Source organism: Bufo bufo, chromosome 9, assembly GCF_905171765.1.
Source record: "Bufo bufo chromosome 9, aBufBuf1.1, whole genome shotgun sequence".
In the NCBI taxonomy this organism is placed as follows: domain Eukaryota; kingdom Metazoa; phylum Chordata; class Amphibia; order Anura; family Bufonidae; genus Bufo; species Bufo bufo.
This window is the reverse complement of record NC_053397.1, coordinates 164,406,268-164,424,880: the sequence shown is the minus strand read 5'-3', so window position 1 is coordinate 164,424,880 and position 18,613 is coordinate 164,406,268. Positions and strand designations below refer to the sequence as shown.

The window sequence follows — 18,613 nt, the reverse complement described above, 5'->3', positions numbered from 1 at the left end:
GGAGAAATCCAGCGGGGGATATGAGGCATATTTTAAAAAATCAAGCAGGGTGGCAGCATCAGCGGGGATGTACCCCGCAAGTACAGGTATATATCTCCTGTAATAAAATTGCATGAAAGGTCCTCTTTAAGATGGATTTACACTGCCGGATTGTCGAGGCTCAACGCTCATTCCTGATAATCTGTCCATGTACAGGTGCCACTTGAAATCGCATGAAAGGTCCTCTTTAAGATGCTTTGTCAGTTTGAGATGCAGCTGGGGCCAGAATTGAGTGCAGAACTCCCCAATACAGCGAAATAGTAAGAAGATTACCTTCACTACAATTTACATCATATACCTTTCTAACAAACTAGAGAACATACATTTTCTGGGCGTGCTTCTTTAAACATGGCTTTATGCGGATACGATGTGCGTAGAATTGGCTTTCTATTTACTGTGGATTGTTACCCTTGGGTGAAATGCGAATGACTTAGTGAGTCTGGATAAGTGATTCAGAACCTCCATTTTAGGCTTCATTCACACGTCCATGGAACACGGTCCGTGACATACCGGACTGGCATCCTGCTTAGTGCAGGCGCGCACGGCGTCATTGGTTGCTATGATGATGTGCGCTTTGTGACGCAGTACAGTAATATACTTGTATGATCTATAAGAGTGTATTACTGTACTGCGGTGGCACAAAGCGCACAGCGTCATAGCAACCAATGACGCCGTGCGCTCCTGCACTAAGCAGGATGCCAGTCCGGTGTGTCACGGACTGTGTTCCACGGATGTGTGAATGAAACCTTAGGGATTGGTTGGCGTCCCAACAGCGTTGCCCTCAACAATCATTAATTTAACCAGATTGTCAGCTGGTAAATCTGTCATCTTGGACCACCATTGCGCTCCCTTATCTGGAAATCAAACAGTGAAGCTGCTCATGGATGTGTTCTGGGAAATTGATTAGCGTGGTGGTTTGTTTCGCCAGGTTTTCCAGTGGGATACCTTCATATGACGTATCAGAAGACCATCCCTCAGTGATAGTCTGACTGTTATCTCTCCCGATCCTCCCATATATTGGCCCAGCATGCATACGCGTATGTTATGATTGTGGACAGGCTTCTGCTGTCGGGCTAATGCCCCTTACCACTGGGACCCCCACTGATCATGAGAACGGGGGGGCCCCGTGCCTCCTGCAGGACTCTGCTGCTCGACTGGAATGGCTGGTTGCACATGTGTGCAGCTGCTCCATTCATTAATATGGTAGTTCCAGAGATAGGTGAGCGCTCTACTTGGCTATCTTCAGGAACTCGCATAAAAATGAATAGGGCGGCCGTGTGCATGTGCGACTGGCACACTCCAGGCATTTCAGGGGAGCAGCAGGGGGTACGTGGCCCCGTTCTCATGATTGGTGGGGGTCCCAGCAGTAGGACTCCCACCGATCTGATAGTTATCCCCTATCCTGTGGATAGGGAATAACTTTTACCTACTGTAATCCGGAATACCCCTTTAACTTACCCCTTTAACTTTCCCCTTTGTTTAGATTTTTTTTTTTTTTTTTTTTACTAAAGATGGGCATGAATCTTATTTAATGCCCGTTTATAGTGAACCTGAGGCTACAGCGTTTCACCAGGAATGTTATTAAACCTATTTATTAATAAACTTAATCTGTGACCAGCCGGCCACGGTTTAATAATACTTTACTTATATAGCGGCAACATATTCCACGCCACTTTTTATATAAGAGGGTTTATGGACAAACAAAATCCTACATTACACAGGAACAGGTCAACGATTAAATCAGAAGACATGAGGGCCCTGCCTACAAGAGCTTACAAACTCGGGGGATAGGACTGACACAAATACTAAAAAGAATAGGGGAGTATATACAAAACCGCGTGAGCCAGTCACGGTTTTGGTTGGTGTCTGGATGTGTCTATTCTTGATGCATATAAGGGAAAGATCTGCACCTCTTCTGTGTTTAGAGCCGCGCCTGACCTTGGCTCTCAATAATTGATGAAAATCACTGACTTGTGAATGAGGCTTAAGGCTTGGGCTTTTTCAGCAAAACCAGAAATCTTGTTTATTTGCAGAAAGTTGGAAAATATGTTTAAACTTTTAATAAAGGTAATGTATACAGCTTTAGGATATACTTTTATACTTTTGTTTAAGGTTGTTTTTTTTTTTTGTTTTTTTTTTTTTTTACTTGCAGTTGAAGGGGCTACAGGATGACATTATTGTCAAGAATGGCGAAATTAAAGTTTTGCGTGATGGCTTGCATCAAACAGAGTCCCGCCTTGAGCAGCAAAGAATTGCTTATTCCTTGTCTGAGAAGGAGAAGACACAAATACAGTGTGAGAAGGAAAAAGAACTGATGAAAAAGGTAATTGTTTTCTTAGACAGTAATAGTGATGGACCCATATCTTGGGATGGTAAGGCCTTATATATATATATATATATATATATATATATATATATATATATATATATATATATATATATATATACATGCATATATACGCTTGGTTCAGTGTGTTTTTGTAGCTTTTTTGCTGCATTTGTAACATTCAGATTTTGTTTCCGGTTTCCAGGGGGCTGCGTGGGGTATGGGACTTTCATTCGTTATCTAATTTCCTCCTGTGGATAGGATAGAGGATAATATGAAAATACTGGAGTACTCCTTTAAGATTAAAAAAACGTAAAAAACATACGTTATTTGATCAGCTGATGAAAAATGCTAATTTAAGTGTAAGACAAAAAGAGGAACAGGAGGCAGCGCCTCATACGCGGTGTAGTCTAGATATATGAATAAACAGGTGTAATAGTTGTGCTAATTGTCCGGAGGAAGAGGGCGCTGAGCCTGCGAAACACGTTGACAAAGAAATAAAAGTAACGTTCTTCACCATCCAGTATGCTTCACTGATTCCTGCTGACAACGCCGATCCAGCGGTTCTACTTCTATTTTTCACGCTTAACAGAGTAGGGGCATCCTTTAGAACACCATTAAGCCACGCTTTGCATAAGCTGCTACCATTCCATAAAGAGGATCTGACCTGCAAAAAGTCATCTTTTACATTGCTGGTGTTATAGAAGGAAGGCTGTCAGTTCCTCAAAGGACAGTTTTTTTTTTTTTTTACACTAGGGTTGTGAGATGCAGCCGGCTGTTCCGGCAGGTCACTCTGGAGCAATATTTCTCCGGCTGATTCTCTGCATGTTTGCCAGGTTGCGGCCAGATCTCCACAGGTCCCCCATTATAGATTAATGGGGCCAGATGGGAACTCAGTGGCTTCCAGCAATGCCGGACCAGGCAGCCTACTGGAACTCACAACACTAGTGTAAAACTAGCCTAACCTGAAATGTTTATTTCTATTTTTAGTGAATAAATGTATTCCTCATGAAATAATATTTCCTTGGTCTTCATTGTGCTGGTATTCCTCCTGGAAAAAAATGTATGAATGAATTGACAACTGGGTGTTACCTGACTGATTCAGAGTGCTATCAGACACCTATTTCTACCAGCTGAATTGCTTCATACATAACCTTAGATATTACTTGTACTTTGCATATTCAAGGGTCATGAAATGTATACAATAAAGAGTTTTATCTAGTTTGATCCTATTGCATTGACAAATGAAAAAAAATGTTTGCTCTTGTTGTGAGAGATGGTCTAAATTGTACTTTTATTCTAAGCCATGTATTGTGATTTAATGTTACGATGTATACTTTACTTTATATCCCAGATTCAGTCTTTGCAATCACAGCTACAGTTCAAAGATGCAGAAATGATTGAATTAAAAACAAAACTTCAGAGCGGTGAGCGGAGAACACTGGTGCCACAGGTTAGGTATGTATGGTTTTAATATGACATTATGTATTCTTGATTCTGCAGGTCATTGATGAAAATGAACATTGCTCGTCTAAGGAAAAACAAAGCCACTTGGCCTTAGGACTTATGTCCATGGCTGTATTAGCCTACCTGTGTGTGTACATATATATGTATGTACACACACTGTCATATATCTTCTATATAAAAAGAATCTTCATATAAAAGAGGATCGCTAAAAAAAAAATAATTATATGATCTTTCAGGCGGACATAAACACCTCTAAGTTCTTTTATCGAGTATCCTAATTTGATTTGTGCAAGCAGTGAAACAAAGGGATAATTGTCTATGCAAAATATATATGTTGTTTATTATAAAACAAAGAATATAAAATCAATACAATTGCAAAACAAACAATGACGTTACAAAATAATACCCAAAATATGCCACACGGTGGTGCTAACACACCCCTATCTCACCAGCACAGTACAACTTAGTTACTTATGACAACCAGTGTCATACCTTTTAACAAACAGACCAATAATTTATATACCAGGAGAAACTTGGGATCTTCTGTTTATCAAACAGGCTATAACAATAAAACACGGATTATACAGGAAAGTAAATGTTATCCCTTGACTCTGTTTTCCTATGACCAATCAAAAATATGATATTAATATGATAAAATATTCAGCCCGGCAATCAGACTATGGAAAATAACTTTCCAAGGATTTAGTCCTCTTTTCAAATAATGTCAGATCTTCCATTACCAATATGCATCTTTGCTAAGAGAATAATCAGCATTATGGAGGCGCCTAACACTATATATTCCCACAGTATGGGGACTCTTGGCTATATACCGAGAGAAATATCTTATTATCACGAGCAATAAGCACAGTATACCGAGTCAGAGGTAGACAGAGTTCAGATGGGACCAGTTCTCAAGAACTTTCCTAGTAGTCCAAAAAAATAATCCAAGTTTCTTCTGGTAAAGTTTTCTTTCTGAGTTTTCTTTTTTTTTTTTTTTTTTTTTTTTTTTATTGAATGGACCCCTGATGTTCTGCACACGAGTAATTATTCCCCACCTTATCTAGGAATCATCCCCTTCTGGATTAGGGATTTCCAATCCGGTTAGGTGGGTGTATTCGCATGCTAATAGCACAATGATGTTATATTAACTCTGGACATGGTATAAAAACAAATGGTAAAATATAATATTGTCCATCTGTCTCCAGATGGCACTGCAGATGAATATCGCAACCTTAAACATTAATTCTAAATAACTAATAATACGTTCACATGACCTTCTTTACCTTTTTAATATACATCATTGAGGAAGGTCTTTTCCTGACACTTTTAATTACCTATAACCTAGACTTGTTGGAGTCACTGTCTTTTCCTATCTTTTTGAATATATGTTAATTGATAACGATATATATAATGGCCTTGATACCCGGCATCGGGACATGTATACTTTACTTATCTACATGGATGAATAACTACCGTCTGTAATAACATTTAACTCTTCTCAGAAATCCAATTACCAGAAACTTACTTCAGCGTTTCTGTACAATATATATATATATATATATATATATATATATATATATATATATATATATATATATATATATATATAATCTCTCAATACATTGTTACACATAAGTGACACATTACATGAATTATTGGTTAAAATATGTTGTAAAACTAAATATACCATACATAAAGATATATAATATAATTATGAATGTGAATTGGACCTCACACAGCAGGTGTGCCTTAAGGATATGAATTCTTATCTCGTCATGGCTTATCCATGAAACATTGTTCCCTTCAGACAGACATGTCTGAAGAAGCTAGTATACTCCCCATAGATAAACCCATATCTTTAGCAATAACTTTTAAAATACAATGTCCGTTCATATTCACAATTATTCTTATATAAACTGAACTTGCCATGAACTCATCTTGGCTTCTTCAGCCACATAACAGAACTTTGGTTCAAGCTGATTTCCTCTTAAAGGCAATGAGCATTCATTTTGGCTCTAATATCGTTAGATAATATTGTATACTTATGAAAATGCACAACAACACAGGTAGGCGAATACAGCCACGGACATAAGTCCTAAGGCCAAGTGGCTTTGTTTTTCCTTAGACGAGCAATGTTAATTTTCATCAATGTATAAAAAATAAGTGATAGTTTGGATTTGTGTTTTTTATTTTATTTTTTTATGCAGATTTCATATAATATATTACCGTTATCACAGAATACTGCTGTGCTGTTCATGCTCTCTCGAAATACTATATATATATATATATATATATATATATATATATATATATATATATATATATATATATATTCACCTAAAGAATTATTAGGAACACCATACTAATACGGTGTTGGACCCCCTTTTGCCTTCAGAACTGCCTTAATTCTACATGGCATTGATTCAACAAGGTGCTGATAGCATTCTTTAGAAATGTTGGCCCATATTGATAGGATAGCATCTTGCAGTTGATGGAGATTTGAGGGATGCACATCCAGGGCACGAAGCTCCCGTTCCACCACATCCCAAAGATGCTCTATTGGGTTGAGATCTGGTGACTGTGGGGGCCATTTTAGTACAGTGAACTCATTGTCATGTTCAAGAAACCAATTTGAAATGATTCGAGCTTTGTGACATGGTGCATTATCCTGCTTGAAGTAGCCATCAGAGGATGGATACATGTTCTCATTCTGTTTACGCCAAATTCGGACTCTACCATTTGAATGTCTCAACAGAAATCGAGACTCATCAGACCAGGCAACATTTTTTCAGTCTTCAACAGTCCAATTTTGGTGAGCTCGTGCAAATTGTAGCCTCTTTTTCCTATTTGTAGTGGAGATGAGTGGTACCCGGTGGGGTCTTCTGCTGTTGTAGCCCATCCGCCTCAAGGTTGTGCGTGTTGTGGCTTCACAAATGCTTTGCTGCATACCTCGGTTGTAACGAGTGGTTATTTCAGCCAACGTTGCTCTTCTATCAGCTTGAATCAGTCGGCCCATTCTCCTCTGACCTCTAGCATCAACAAGGCATTTTTGCCCACAGGACTGCCGCATACTGGATGTTTTTCCCTTTTCACACCATTCCTTGTAAACCCTAGAAATAGTTGTGCGTGAAAATCCCAGTAACTGAGCAGATTGTGAAATACTCAGACCGGCCCGTCTGGCACCAACAACCATGCCACACTCAAAATTGCTTAAATCACCTTTCTTTCCCATTCTGACATTCTGTTTGGAGTTCAGGAGATTGTCTTGACCAGGTCACCCCCCCTAAATGCATTGAAGCAACTGCCATGTGATTGGTTGACTAGATAATTGCATTAATGAGAAATAGAACAGGTGTTCCTAATAATTCTTTAGGTGAGTGTGTATGTAGGTCACATAGGTCATCAATATCAGATCGATGGCGAGCGGGTAAACAGCGAAACTCGTATGAGCGCTGCATTCTCTTCAAACAGCTGATTGATGGGAGTTTCGGCAGGTGGCCCCGGCCAATCTGATATTGATGACCTATCCTAAGAACAAGTCATCATCTAGCAAAAGCAGACAACTCCTCCTTTAAGGTACAGTCAGGAAGACACATTGTGATCTGGATGGAGTGTGATTGCTCCTGATGAGGGATGTTTTCAAGTTCAGCGTATAAGGTTTGGGTTCGGGTTATCTAAGAATTCCGGTCTGGTCTGTGGTAGCGGAATCCATAACGAAATTCTTGGATAACCTGAACCTTGTACGCTCATCCCTACTCCTGATTGCACAATTATCCATTGAGTCGTTCAGGTCTCACTGCATCCCGCCAGATAATGTCCCACCATGGCCAAGCATGCCCCCTCATACCCTGATGGCCTCTCTTCCCTCACTTCCTTCTGCACTGACACAATTACTAAAAACAGCATCCCAGTTCTAGAGCAACTTGCTTATTACTAGCACCACTGTGCCGGGAGTGTTCACTTCCCAGTAAGTAAAGTGAATGCTTGTCCCCCAGTCCTCATGCAGAGGTGCTAGTAAGACAGGAAAGGCAAGCTACTCTAGCTTCTTTACACTGCTAGCTGAAGCTTCCTCCTAGGATGAGACGGCTTGTGGCCGGGTCCCATAGCACTGCGTGGACGTACACCACTGCATGTGTGCAAGAACGCCACGTCGCTACTGAGCCAGGTTATATAGATTTGTGGCTCATGTGGACAGTCCTACCCAGTGACTGACAACTATATCTGTATCAGTGTGTGTATATAGATAGACCTGTCACTGATGGAGCCGCCCACTAGACTCCTAAGCACCGAATGAGCAGAGGCTTAAAGGGAACCTGTCACCGGGATTTTGTGTATAGAACTGAGGACATCGGTTGCTAGATGACCACTAGCACATCCGCCATACCCAGTCCCCATAGCTCTGTGTGCTTTTATTGTGTAAAAAAAACCGATTTGATACATATGCAAATTAACCTGAGATGAGTCCTGTAAGTGAGATGAGTCAGGGACAGGACTCATCTCAGGTTAATTTGCATATGTATCAAATCGGGTTTTTTTACACAATAAAAGCACACAGAGCTATGGGGACTGGGTATTGCGGATGTGCTAGCGGCCATCTAGCAACCCATGTCCTCAGTTCTATACACAAAATCCCGGTGACAGGTTCCCTTTAAAGGAATGAAATACAAGGTATGCTAAATATTTTCCCTCTAAACTGTATATCAATCTACTCGGCTCCTCCTGTAGTAAACCATGCTACCTGCGTTGTCAGCATGATGAATTCCATTTGAATTGTTCATTTAATTCAGTATTAAAGGGGTAAATTCTAGCATTTAGACAACCCATGGAAGGAATATCCGATCACCACTACTCACCGTTCCGTCATGCTGCTGATTCTGCAATCGGGGCTGTGCTGACATAACGGCCTGACTGGCTGCAGGCTCTTCTGCTGATGTCTCCACCGGATCTGCTCCCATTCAGCTGCCTAATCTACATGTAACTGAACAGAGACACAGGGGCAGATCCCATCAAGACATCCGTGGACGGGCCTGCAGCCAATCAGGCTGTCACAGGAGCATAGCCCAGATTGCAGAATCGGTGAAATGATCTTCCTTCCACAGGTACTTTGAAAGCTAGAATTTATTCATGACCTAGGAGAACAGCTGGCCCTAGAGCGGCAGGGCAGCAGGGACATCTGTGCTAATAGCTGCAGAACAAGGCAGGGTGCTGCTGTCCCTGAGCTCAGCAGCAGCGGTGGTTTCCTCTGTAGATAGCTACTGGAATAATGAACATACAAGGCAGGTCTAATGAACCACATGGGTCCATTTTAAATGTGGACACATTGATCTTTGTGAAAAAAGGAGGGAGGAAGTTGAGAAGCTAATGAGCCTGTCAGTCCACCAGGGCATACAGGAGAAGGTAGACCAGAACTCCAGCCACAGGACAAACGGCAGGGGGCGCTAGCTGAGAGGAAAATGTACAGAAATAAACCCAAAAAAATGTAATTCTACTTTTTCTTTTGCCATGTTCATTGGACAGTAATACTTTGTGTGGGTAACCATTTTATTAACTGACATTTAGCATGTATCATTACTAAAGGTACCATCTGCAGTGTGTTTCCCAATGGCATCACTAAGTCATTCAGAAATCTGATTGTCAAACTGAATCCGTTCTTTAAATGGGTTTTCCAGTGTCAAGGTATTGGTGACTGATCCTCTGGATAGGTCATCAATATGAGATCGGTGGAGATCCGATTTCTAGCATCCCCTGGCACCAAAGACGGTGAATGGAGCCGGAAGCAGACAGTGACGGTGTAGTGCGGCTCGCATTCATACAGTAAGCCTGCAGGCCGCTGCACAGCGAATGCAGCTTTTTGCTTTGGCTCAGCTTTCTGATTGGTGGGGATTGTGGATGTCTGGTCCCACCGATCTATTATTGATGACCTATCCACAGTAATCCATATCTGCGCACTGGAAAACTCCTGTAAAACAGCCATTAATGCTTGGAGAATTTGACAAGGCAATTTTGGGTTATTCTAGAAGTTTAGCCATATACATAGGAGGTCCAGCTACTGCAGCATCACAACCTCTTTGAACTAGATCTGCTGTTCGTTGTGTAAATCTGTGTATTTTTGTTTGCAATTCAGCCCCAAAAAGAGACCTTCTGTGACAGTGAAGCTTGAATCGTGTCCTTCACCACAACCAGGAAAGGCCAGCTTCCCCACCAAGGAATCCTTTAGGGCCAACAACAGTTTTAAACCACACGTGCCTGTCTCTCCTCTGCAGGTGCATCTTCCGGTTAAAACAGGTAAGATTATATAATGGTACAACATCCTTCATGCCGTCCTGCTGTACCTTGCTTGCTCCTTCATGCTGTCTTCCGGCCCCTGTCATGTCAACTTCCAGACAGATGCGGCCACCTTGAGGACTAGTTTGGTGATCTGTACAGCACTGGCCGACAACAGCAGAGGCTCTGAGGTGAAACAAAAAAAAAAACTTCCATGAAATGGCCCCATTTTAGACACTACATCCCTCCCAGAATTTACCTAGGGGAGTAGTGAGCATTTTGATGCCACAGGTGTTTGCACCATTTGCAGAGCATTAGTTGTTGCAAAAGCAAAAATTGCATATTTTCTAAAGATATGCCACGTCAGTTACCAATATGTTGTGCCCAGCGTATGCCAGTGTGAAAAATCAGCCCTCTTATAATTATGCAGCTTTTCCTGGTTTTACAAACGCCCTACATGTGGCCCTAATCTTTTGCCTGGACATAGAACATGTGCTTTTGAAACCTAATGTGATTCACACCGCTTGTGCTGGTAACTGTACAGGCTTTGGGGAGAAATAACTGGAATCCCGAGAAATTACCTTTTATCGGAAACTACCATCCCCAAGGAAATTGAGGGGTGGAGTGGGCATTTTGACGCCACCCTGAAATTAAAGCACAGGGGACCTTGCAAAATGGAAATTTCTGTTTTTCCACAAATATGGCATTTTAGTGCCCAATATGCTGTGCTGAGCCTGGACCATCACTGACTCGCACCCCTTACATTGTTAGTTGAATTCTACTGGGCACAGAAATTCCAAATGTGAGCTTAAACTGCTGTTTGGGTACACTGCAGGGTTCAGAAGGGAAGGACCACCTTTTGGCTTTTTCAGAGCAAATGGATTGGTTTGCGGGCGCCATGTTGCTATTAAGCAGCCTCTGAGGCTCCAGTAAAGCTGTGTGAGAGCGTATCTTTTGTGGGATGTCTTCCCATTGTCATTGGTTCTATTTTGGGGTACATGCAAGTTAACGTTGTTCTGTTTATTTCACTTTTTGGGAAGCCAGATGAAAAAAAAGAAGCAAGTTTATTTATGGGTTTTTTGGATATTTTTTTTTTATGGGGTCTACTGTGCTGGAATTTTTTTTTATCTTGATTCTGCTGCTCAGTACGATTACAGAGATACACATTTTATATATAGTTCTAACATTTTATTACTTTGACACAAAAGCATTTTTTTTTTTAATTTGTGTTTTCCATATTTTAATTTTAATTGTTTTTTGATTTTATTTTTTTGGGTCTGCTGATTCACTTATGAAGGCTTGCTTTTTTTTTTTTTTTTTTTTTTTTTTTTTTCCCCCCTTATAATTCATACAGCTTTTTGAGTGTCTGAAAACTGTAAATCTCAATTTTACACAATGTTTGCCTATGATACCCTGCCTATGGCTGTGCCTCATAGGCTTTTGTAGCTAGCAGACCTGGAGGTCTTTGTAAGGCCTCAGGCTACCGTAACCACCATCGTCGCCCCACAATCTCTGATGAGACCTTTCCCTCTGTAAACCACCTTGATGTGTCTGTCTTTTGTCTACTATGCACATTTTATCGTAATGTAGTCATTAATTTAAACCCTAAGGCTGCGTTCACACGGGCGAGATTTCCGCGCGGGTGCAATGCGGTAGGTGAACGCATTGCACCCGCACTGAATCTGGACCCATTCATTTCAATGGGGCTGTTCAGATGAGCGATGATTTTCACGCATCAGTTATGCGTTGCGTGAAAATCGCAGCATGCTCTATATTCTGCGTTTTTCACGCAACGCAGGCCCCATAGAAGTGAATGGGGTTGCGTGAAAATCGCATGCATCCACAAGCAAGTACGGATGCGGTGCGATTTTCACGCACGGTTGCTAGGTGACTGTCTATACACTGTATTATTTTCCCTTATAACATGGTTATAAGGGAAAATAATAGCATTCTGAATACAGAATGCTTAGTAGAAGGTCAATTGAGGGTTAAAAAATAAAAAAAATTAACTCACCTTGTCCTCTTGTTCGCGTAGTTCTCCCGGTCTTTAGTTCTTTAAAAAGATGAACTATGGGCTAAAGGACCTTTGATGACGTAAGATCACATGCTCCATCACCGCGGTGATGGACCATGTGATTGGAGCATGTGATCTGACGTCACCAAAGGTCCTTTAGCCCATAGTTCATCTTTTGAGAAGTAAAGAAGAGATCGGGACTTATGCGAACAAACGGAGAAGGTGAGTTAATTTTTTTTAATTTTTTTTAACCCTCAACTGATCACCTACTATGCATTCTGTTTTCAGAATGCTATTATTTTCCCTTATAACCATGTTATAAGGGAAAATAATAACATCTACACAACACCGAACCCAAACCTGAACTTCTGTGAAGAAGTTCGGGTCTGGGTACCACAGTCGGTTTTTTATCACGCGCGTGCAAAACACATTGCACACGCACGATAAAAACTGAACATCGGAACGCAATCGCAGTCAAAACTGACTGCAATTGCATTCCTACTCGCGCGGGTTTGCCGCAACACACCGGGACGCATCCGGAACTAATCCGGACACGCTCGTGTGAACCCAGCCTAAAAGCGGGCATTGTAATTTTTCTCTGTAGAAACTGAAGCTTTGAATACAGCAGTGAAGCAAGCACGAGTATTTTCTTCTTCATACTGCAAACACAGCATGGACAGACAAGGTATGTACCTAGCAGGTCAGCCAAGTGAAAAATGTGCACCTTGTCAGCACTACAGTTTGTATAATTCATGTATGTGATTGATTGTTGTCATGAGGTTGTGTTTACAATGAGTTTATAAACTACGTTCTAAGAATGTGCTGGGAAAATTTCAGTTGCACTCCTCAGACGTATGTGTGGGTCCCCATTCACCCGGTGTATAGCAGAAGGTGTCCTTTTGTTATACCCAGGGCTGGTATGCATTAGTATGTTGTGAAAAGAGATTGTGCTACCAGAAAAATAACAAGTCATCGACTACCATTTAGAATTCCATGCAGCCATCCAAATGAATTGGCATTCATGTAATACTGCATTTCACTTGTACTTGGCACTGCAGGGGAAATGAATGGCTGACAGCAGCTCCACTTTGCACTTTGTTGGTGGTCTCTAGCTTTCAAATGAAAGAGGTGGTTTAGGTTCTAGATATTGAGGACCTATCCTCAGGGGAGGTCCTCTCTGTGTTATCCACTGTGTCCTTTCCAGCACTGGTGGCTGCTGATCGGTGGGGGTGCCTCCAGCAGTATGATATTGATCACCTATTCTCAGGATAGATCTTCAGTATCTAGAACCAACCCCTTTAAAAAAAACTTTGTAAGCTATCAGGTGTAGTGAGTTGTACATGTGTTTTCAGAGTGCAGCAGATATTTTTCGTGTATGCAGTGCCTGATTAATACACCAATACTGACATAGTGCTCAATTTAGCACAGAGCTGTATGATCAGAAGATAATGCCCTGACTGTACAGCAGCCTATAATCTGAGGCCACAGTGTATAATAAGTGTGTGAGATTGCTATTTTAGCAGTCCAATATAAAATGTAATACATTTTTCTTTTTTTTTTTCTTCAGTAGGTTCGGTTTTATTAAGTACTTTAATGCAACAGTCGGAACCTCTTGGTCTACCTGGTCTGTACTACCTTCTCAGCAGTAATCTGAGTGGTCCGGCAGTATCTTCCGTACAACAAGCACAATCGACTAAGTGAGCATCAAAAATTGATATATTGTCTATAACAGGAAGTGAATCTATAAGTGTATGTTCTCACATTGCGGTTGTACTGCAGTAATTGTTGCCCAGAAAAATCCACCTTGTGAGGGAGAAGTAAACGCTACGTGATACACTGTAGGTGACCATCCCAGTGAGTCTGGGCATGCTTCATGAATTTGCAGTGGGTGTGCTCTGTATGTTACATTACAGTGATCCAATTAAGTCACACTCCAGAATTGATCTCTAGATTCAGATAGGCTATAATTATAGATGTGGTGTTTTTGGTCAAAACTTGAGATAAATACTTAATATGTGATTTTAACTGCAGACAAAGCTGTTTTTTGAAACATGTTGGGTAAGGAGGGTCCTAGGTGGTTAAAGGGATATTGTCATTTAAACGTTTGTGACATATCACTAAATGTCAGATAGGTGCAGGTAAAACAACTGTAACCCACATTTATCTCAAGAATGGTGACTTCGAAGTGAAGGGAGAGCATCCATGTACGGCCACTCTCCATTCACCGCTACAGGAGTTCTGCTATTTCCTGCTGTCCCATAGTGGTTAATGGAATGGAGCAGCAGCTATGATTGTGTCTTTGCTCTCCATTTACTTCTATGGGACCTCTGAAAATAGCCAAGCGAGCAGTGAATGGAAAGCACGCTGCACGTTCACAATGCAATTACCTGCACTAACGTTATCAGCAGAAATATCTGTTGCTGTCCACAAATGATGGACTTTCTACAGAATGGAAATTGAGAAATAGATCTGCTGATTACAGCAGGGCTGTGGAGTTGGTAGATAAATGGTCCGACTCCTCAGTTTTTGGTAACTCCGACTCCTCTGTATTTAATATGCAAATGTATTTTATAGTATAAAATACATTTGCATATTGAATACAGAGGAGTCGGAGTTACCAAAAACTGAGGAGTCGGACCATTTATCTACCAACTCCACAGCCCTGGATTACAGGCAGTCTGTATGGAAGTGGCTGATAGCTGTGCTATGTAACAGGATGTGTGGGCAGGGCAGCAGAGCTTGTGCTGGTGCATGTGAAATCCACAGGAACACCCACAGAGCTGAGGAGACATGAGAAACAGTGAGGGAATCTCATAGAAGAGCATTTCTGAGAGCATGTGATGCAAAGCTGATACCAGTAAACAAACAAGTTCAATTTTATTATGTGCTGCATTATGGTAAGATATGGGGTTATTGATGTTTAGTGCACAAAATCATCCATGGCCTTTAAGTGACGGACTAACACGCTCAGTAGCTTCTCTGCTCCCATCTCTAGTGCTGGTATAGTGATCTGCTAGAGAAGCAGCCCATACACCTCGTTAATTCATCCCAACGGATAAATTCATAGATGTATTTACTGTTGCTATATATCCCTAGACAGTGGAGAAGTTGTGGTTATTCAAGAGGTTGTCTGGGTTCAGAGCTGAACCCGGACATACCCACAATTTCACCCAGGCAGCCCCCTGATATGAGCATCGGAGCATTTCATGCTCCAATGCTCTCCTTTGCCCTGCGCTGAATCCACAGGGCAAAGGCATTTTATGGAGTTCCAGTGAATTACAGGCTTCCCCACCAGCAGTGAGCCTGGTGACGTCACCAGCTCTAATGGGCGGAAGCCTCTTCCCAGCAGTGTATTTTATAAACAAACAGCGTCCGTCTTTTGCCACCTGGCAGTAACCACAGCACACTTCCACATGTGCAGGTAGCCTTAGTGCCCTGTCCTAATAACTCTATATCCAACCCATTTAGAAAACCTTTTACCCTAGAGGCAAACAGTGCTAAAGAAAGACGGTTGAATCCCCTGAAGGTACTGCTGCAGCAGGTCTGCTTCACTGCAGCTGATCATGTGTTTTCTACCCACGTGACTTTGCAGGCAATCACAGGCCTAGCTGTCTTGTGTGTAAATGCAGGCATCAGTGCTGCAGCCATAGATTGACTGCACTGCTCAAAATCGTAGACCGCATTCCATGTAAACTATATTTAATTTTCTTTTTGTTTAAGATTATAGCTATTCTGAGTCCAGGAACCCATTTTCAGATGGCCAAGCAGGGTTCAAGAATTAAAAAAAAGACTCCCATGTCACCGAGGCTCTGGGTCCACCACTTCTGGTTCCCACTGGACTTCGCCGCTGCCAGCTATTCATTTCCTCAGCGGCTGTTCGTGGACATGTCACTGCTAAGGCTGGCAGCAGTGAAGTGAATGTAGATGGCACCTCACGCTTCCAAATCAAGTAGGGATCAGAAGCTGAGAATAAGGGAACTTTGCGCTGGATCCAGATTACAGTGAGACTTAGTATTTGCATCTTGCCAGTGTTTCTGATCTTGGAAAAGCCCTTTGATGGTAACATTAGTGCACATCCCCCCTGCAATATTTGGGTGCGTCCCCACAGTGTAAATTGCCGCATATTTACCAGGGTTTTCACTCTATACATTGTAAAGAATGAAATCTAGAGCACAAATTGACATGCAGATTTCAAATCCACCCAGATTCTTTGCAGATTCTTTTTTTATTCACAGCACATGGATAACATTTGATAATATCTCATCCACTTTGCTGCTATGGTAATATGCTGTGGATTTTCTTCTGCAGATTTCAGGCTGAGGATCCATAGCAAATCGGCCAGGTGTGAACTTACCCTTTACCTGCTAAAGGCAAAAACAATGTTTTCAATGTGAAATGTAGAAAAGTGCCTGCCGCGTGTCTTACCATGACTGTGCTATATATTGTGTGTGTTCTTGTCTGTGTCCTAACGGATATCTGTCACTAAGCTCTGCAGGCACATCAAGCTCCAATGTTATGTCTCCATCACAATGTGAAGCCCTTAAAGACTATCAAAAAATGGCAATATCTGGACTAAATTCAATTGCCTTGGGTGAGGAAGGCACAGAAAAGAGAGGCTCACAATGCCCGACAGGACCAGTGCATCTCAACAAGATGTGTCGGCTTCCAGGGGCCCTGCAAATATTGCCTCTCGTAGAGTATCATATTTCGGCGTACTACCAAGCCCTGCAGACCATGGAGAAATCAGAAGTTGGTACATCTGATCAGTCCATGTCGTCCTCCAGCACTGACAGCAGTTCAATGGCCAGTGCTAAGGACACGGTCTCGAGACTTACAGAGCCTGCACTGGCCTCACTCAGGACCCTGTATAACCTGGTGTTTTATAGCCTAGATGTTGTAGAGACTTTGCTGCAGAAACGTGGAGTGGGAAAGACCCCATCAGAACCCGAGCGAGAGTCTAGTACCGTGACTAACATAGAGATGGACAGTGATGAACAAATGCTGCATCCGCTGTTTAAAACGATTGTTCTGCTCTTGGCACCGAGTGTCACATGTAAGAAAGAAACTATCCGAGAGCAGGTGCTCCATGTTCTGGTGAAATTGGCGGAAAATGCTTCCATTGAGCAGTTAACCAGGTAATACACTATGTTACTATGTTACATTTTGAGATTGAGGCAAAACCCCTGTATACTAGAAACGGGCAGGGAGGTGATCCAGAGAAGATGGGGGGGAAAAAACTAAACATTTTTACTTGAGTGCCCACTTTTGTAACTATGTCTAACCTAATACAGTCGGAGGTATGGGAGCATACGTTCACAGCGGCCAATGACTGATATATCTGATTGTATGGCATACAGTTGTATATAATGCAAGACCGTAAGGCCCCTTTCACACAGCGAGTTTTCCACGCGAGTGCGATGAGTGATGTGAACACATAGCACCCGCACTGAATCCTGACCTATTAATTTCAATGGGTCTGTGTACCTGAGCGTTCTTTTTCACGCCTCAGTTCTGCGTTGCGTGAAAAAACGCAGCATGTTCTATATTCAGCGTTTTTCACGCAGCCCTGGCCCCATAGAAGTGAATGGGGCTTCAGTGAAAAACGCATTGCATCTGGAAGTAAGTGCGGATGCAATGCGTTTTTCACTGATGGTTGCTAAGAGAGGTTTGTAAACTTTCAGTTTTTTATCACACACGTCAAAAATGCATCAAAACGCATTGCACCCGCAATCGCAGACAAAACTGACTGAACTTGCTTGCAAAATGATGCGAGTTTCACTGCATGCACCCTGAACGCATCCGGACCTAATCTGTCACACTTGCCTAAGACCTCATGCACATGACTAAGTATTTTGCTGTCCATAAACCGCACATCTGAAAAATACAGAAACGTGTCCCACACTTAACCGTCCTGCCCTATTGTTAAAAAGTGCCTGTTCTTGTCCACAATACAGACAAGAAGTTGAGATACTGATACATCCGTGTGCTGTCTGCATTTTTTGCATACATAGAATGTGTCGGCAGATAAGAACCATTTGGCCCATCTAGTCTGCCCAATATACTGAATACTATGGATAGCCCCCGGTCCTATCTTATATGAAGGATGGCCTTATGCCTATCCCATGCATGCTTAAACCCTTTCACTGTATTTGCAGCTACCACTTCTGCAGGAAGGCTATTCCATGCATCCACTACTCTCTCAGTAAAGTAATACTTCCTTATATTACTTTTAAACCTTTGCCCCTCTAATTTAAAACTGTGTCCTCTTGTGGTAGTTTTTCTTCTTTTAAATATGCTCTCCTCCTTTACCGAGTTGATTCCCTTTATGTATTTAAAAGTTTCTATCATATCCCCTCTGTCTCTTCTTTCTTCCAAGCTATACATGTTAAGGTCCTTTAACCTTTCCTGGTAAGTTTTAGCAGCCCCCTAGAAATAAATGGGTCCGCGTGCAATCTGGAAAAACATGCGGATTGGACATGGACTGAAAATATGAGGCCTAAGGT

The 18,613-nt window shown here is 41.9% G+C and overlaps 1 protein-coding gene across 6 annotated transcripts in view; it reads left to right on the top strand.

Annotated features, from left to right (window-relative positions):
* LOC120978803 (ATR interacting protein) overlaps window positions 1–18,613 on the top strand; it is a 55,160-nt gene that overhangs the window by 14,251 nt on the left and 22,296 nt on the right. For 5 of the 6 annotated variants that reach the window (XM_040407152.1, XM_040407156.1, XM_040407157.1 and 2 more), the window contains exons 4-9: window positions 2,192–2,362; window positions 3,720–3,823; window positions 9,957–10,117; window positions 12,715–12,795; window positions 13,678–13,807; window positions 16,598–17,245. In XM_040407152.1, the coding sequence (XP_040263086.1) occupies window positions 2,192–2,362; window positions 3,720–3,823; window positions 9,957–10,117; window positions 12,715–12,795; window positions 13,678–13,807; window positions 16,598–17,245 (1,295 nt within the window). The remainder of the gene's footprint in view (window positions 1–2,191; window positions 2,363–3,719; window positions 3,824–9,956; window positions 10,118–12,714; window positions 12,796–13,677; window positions 13,808–16,597; window positions 17,246–18,613) is intronic. The other variant, XM_040407155.1, reaches the window with a different exon arrangement.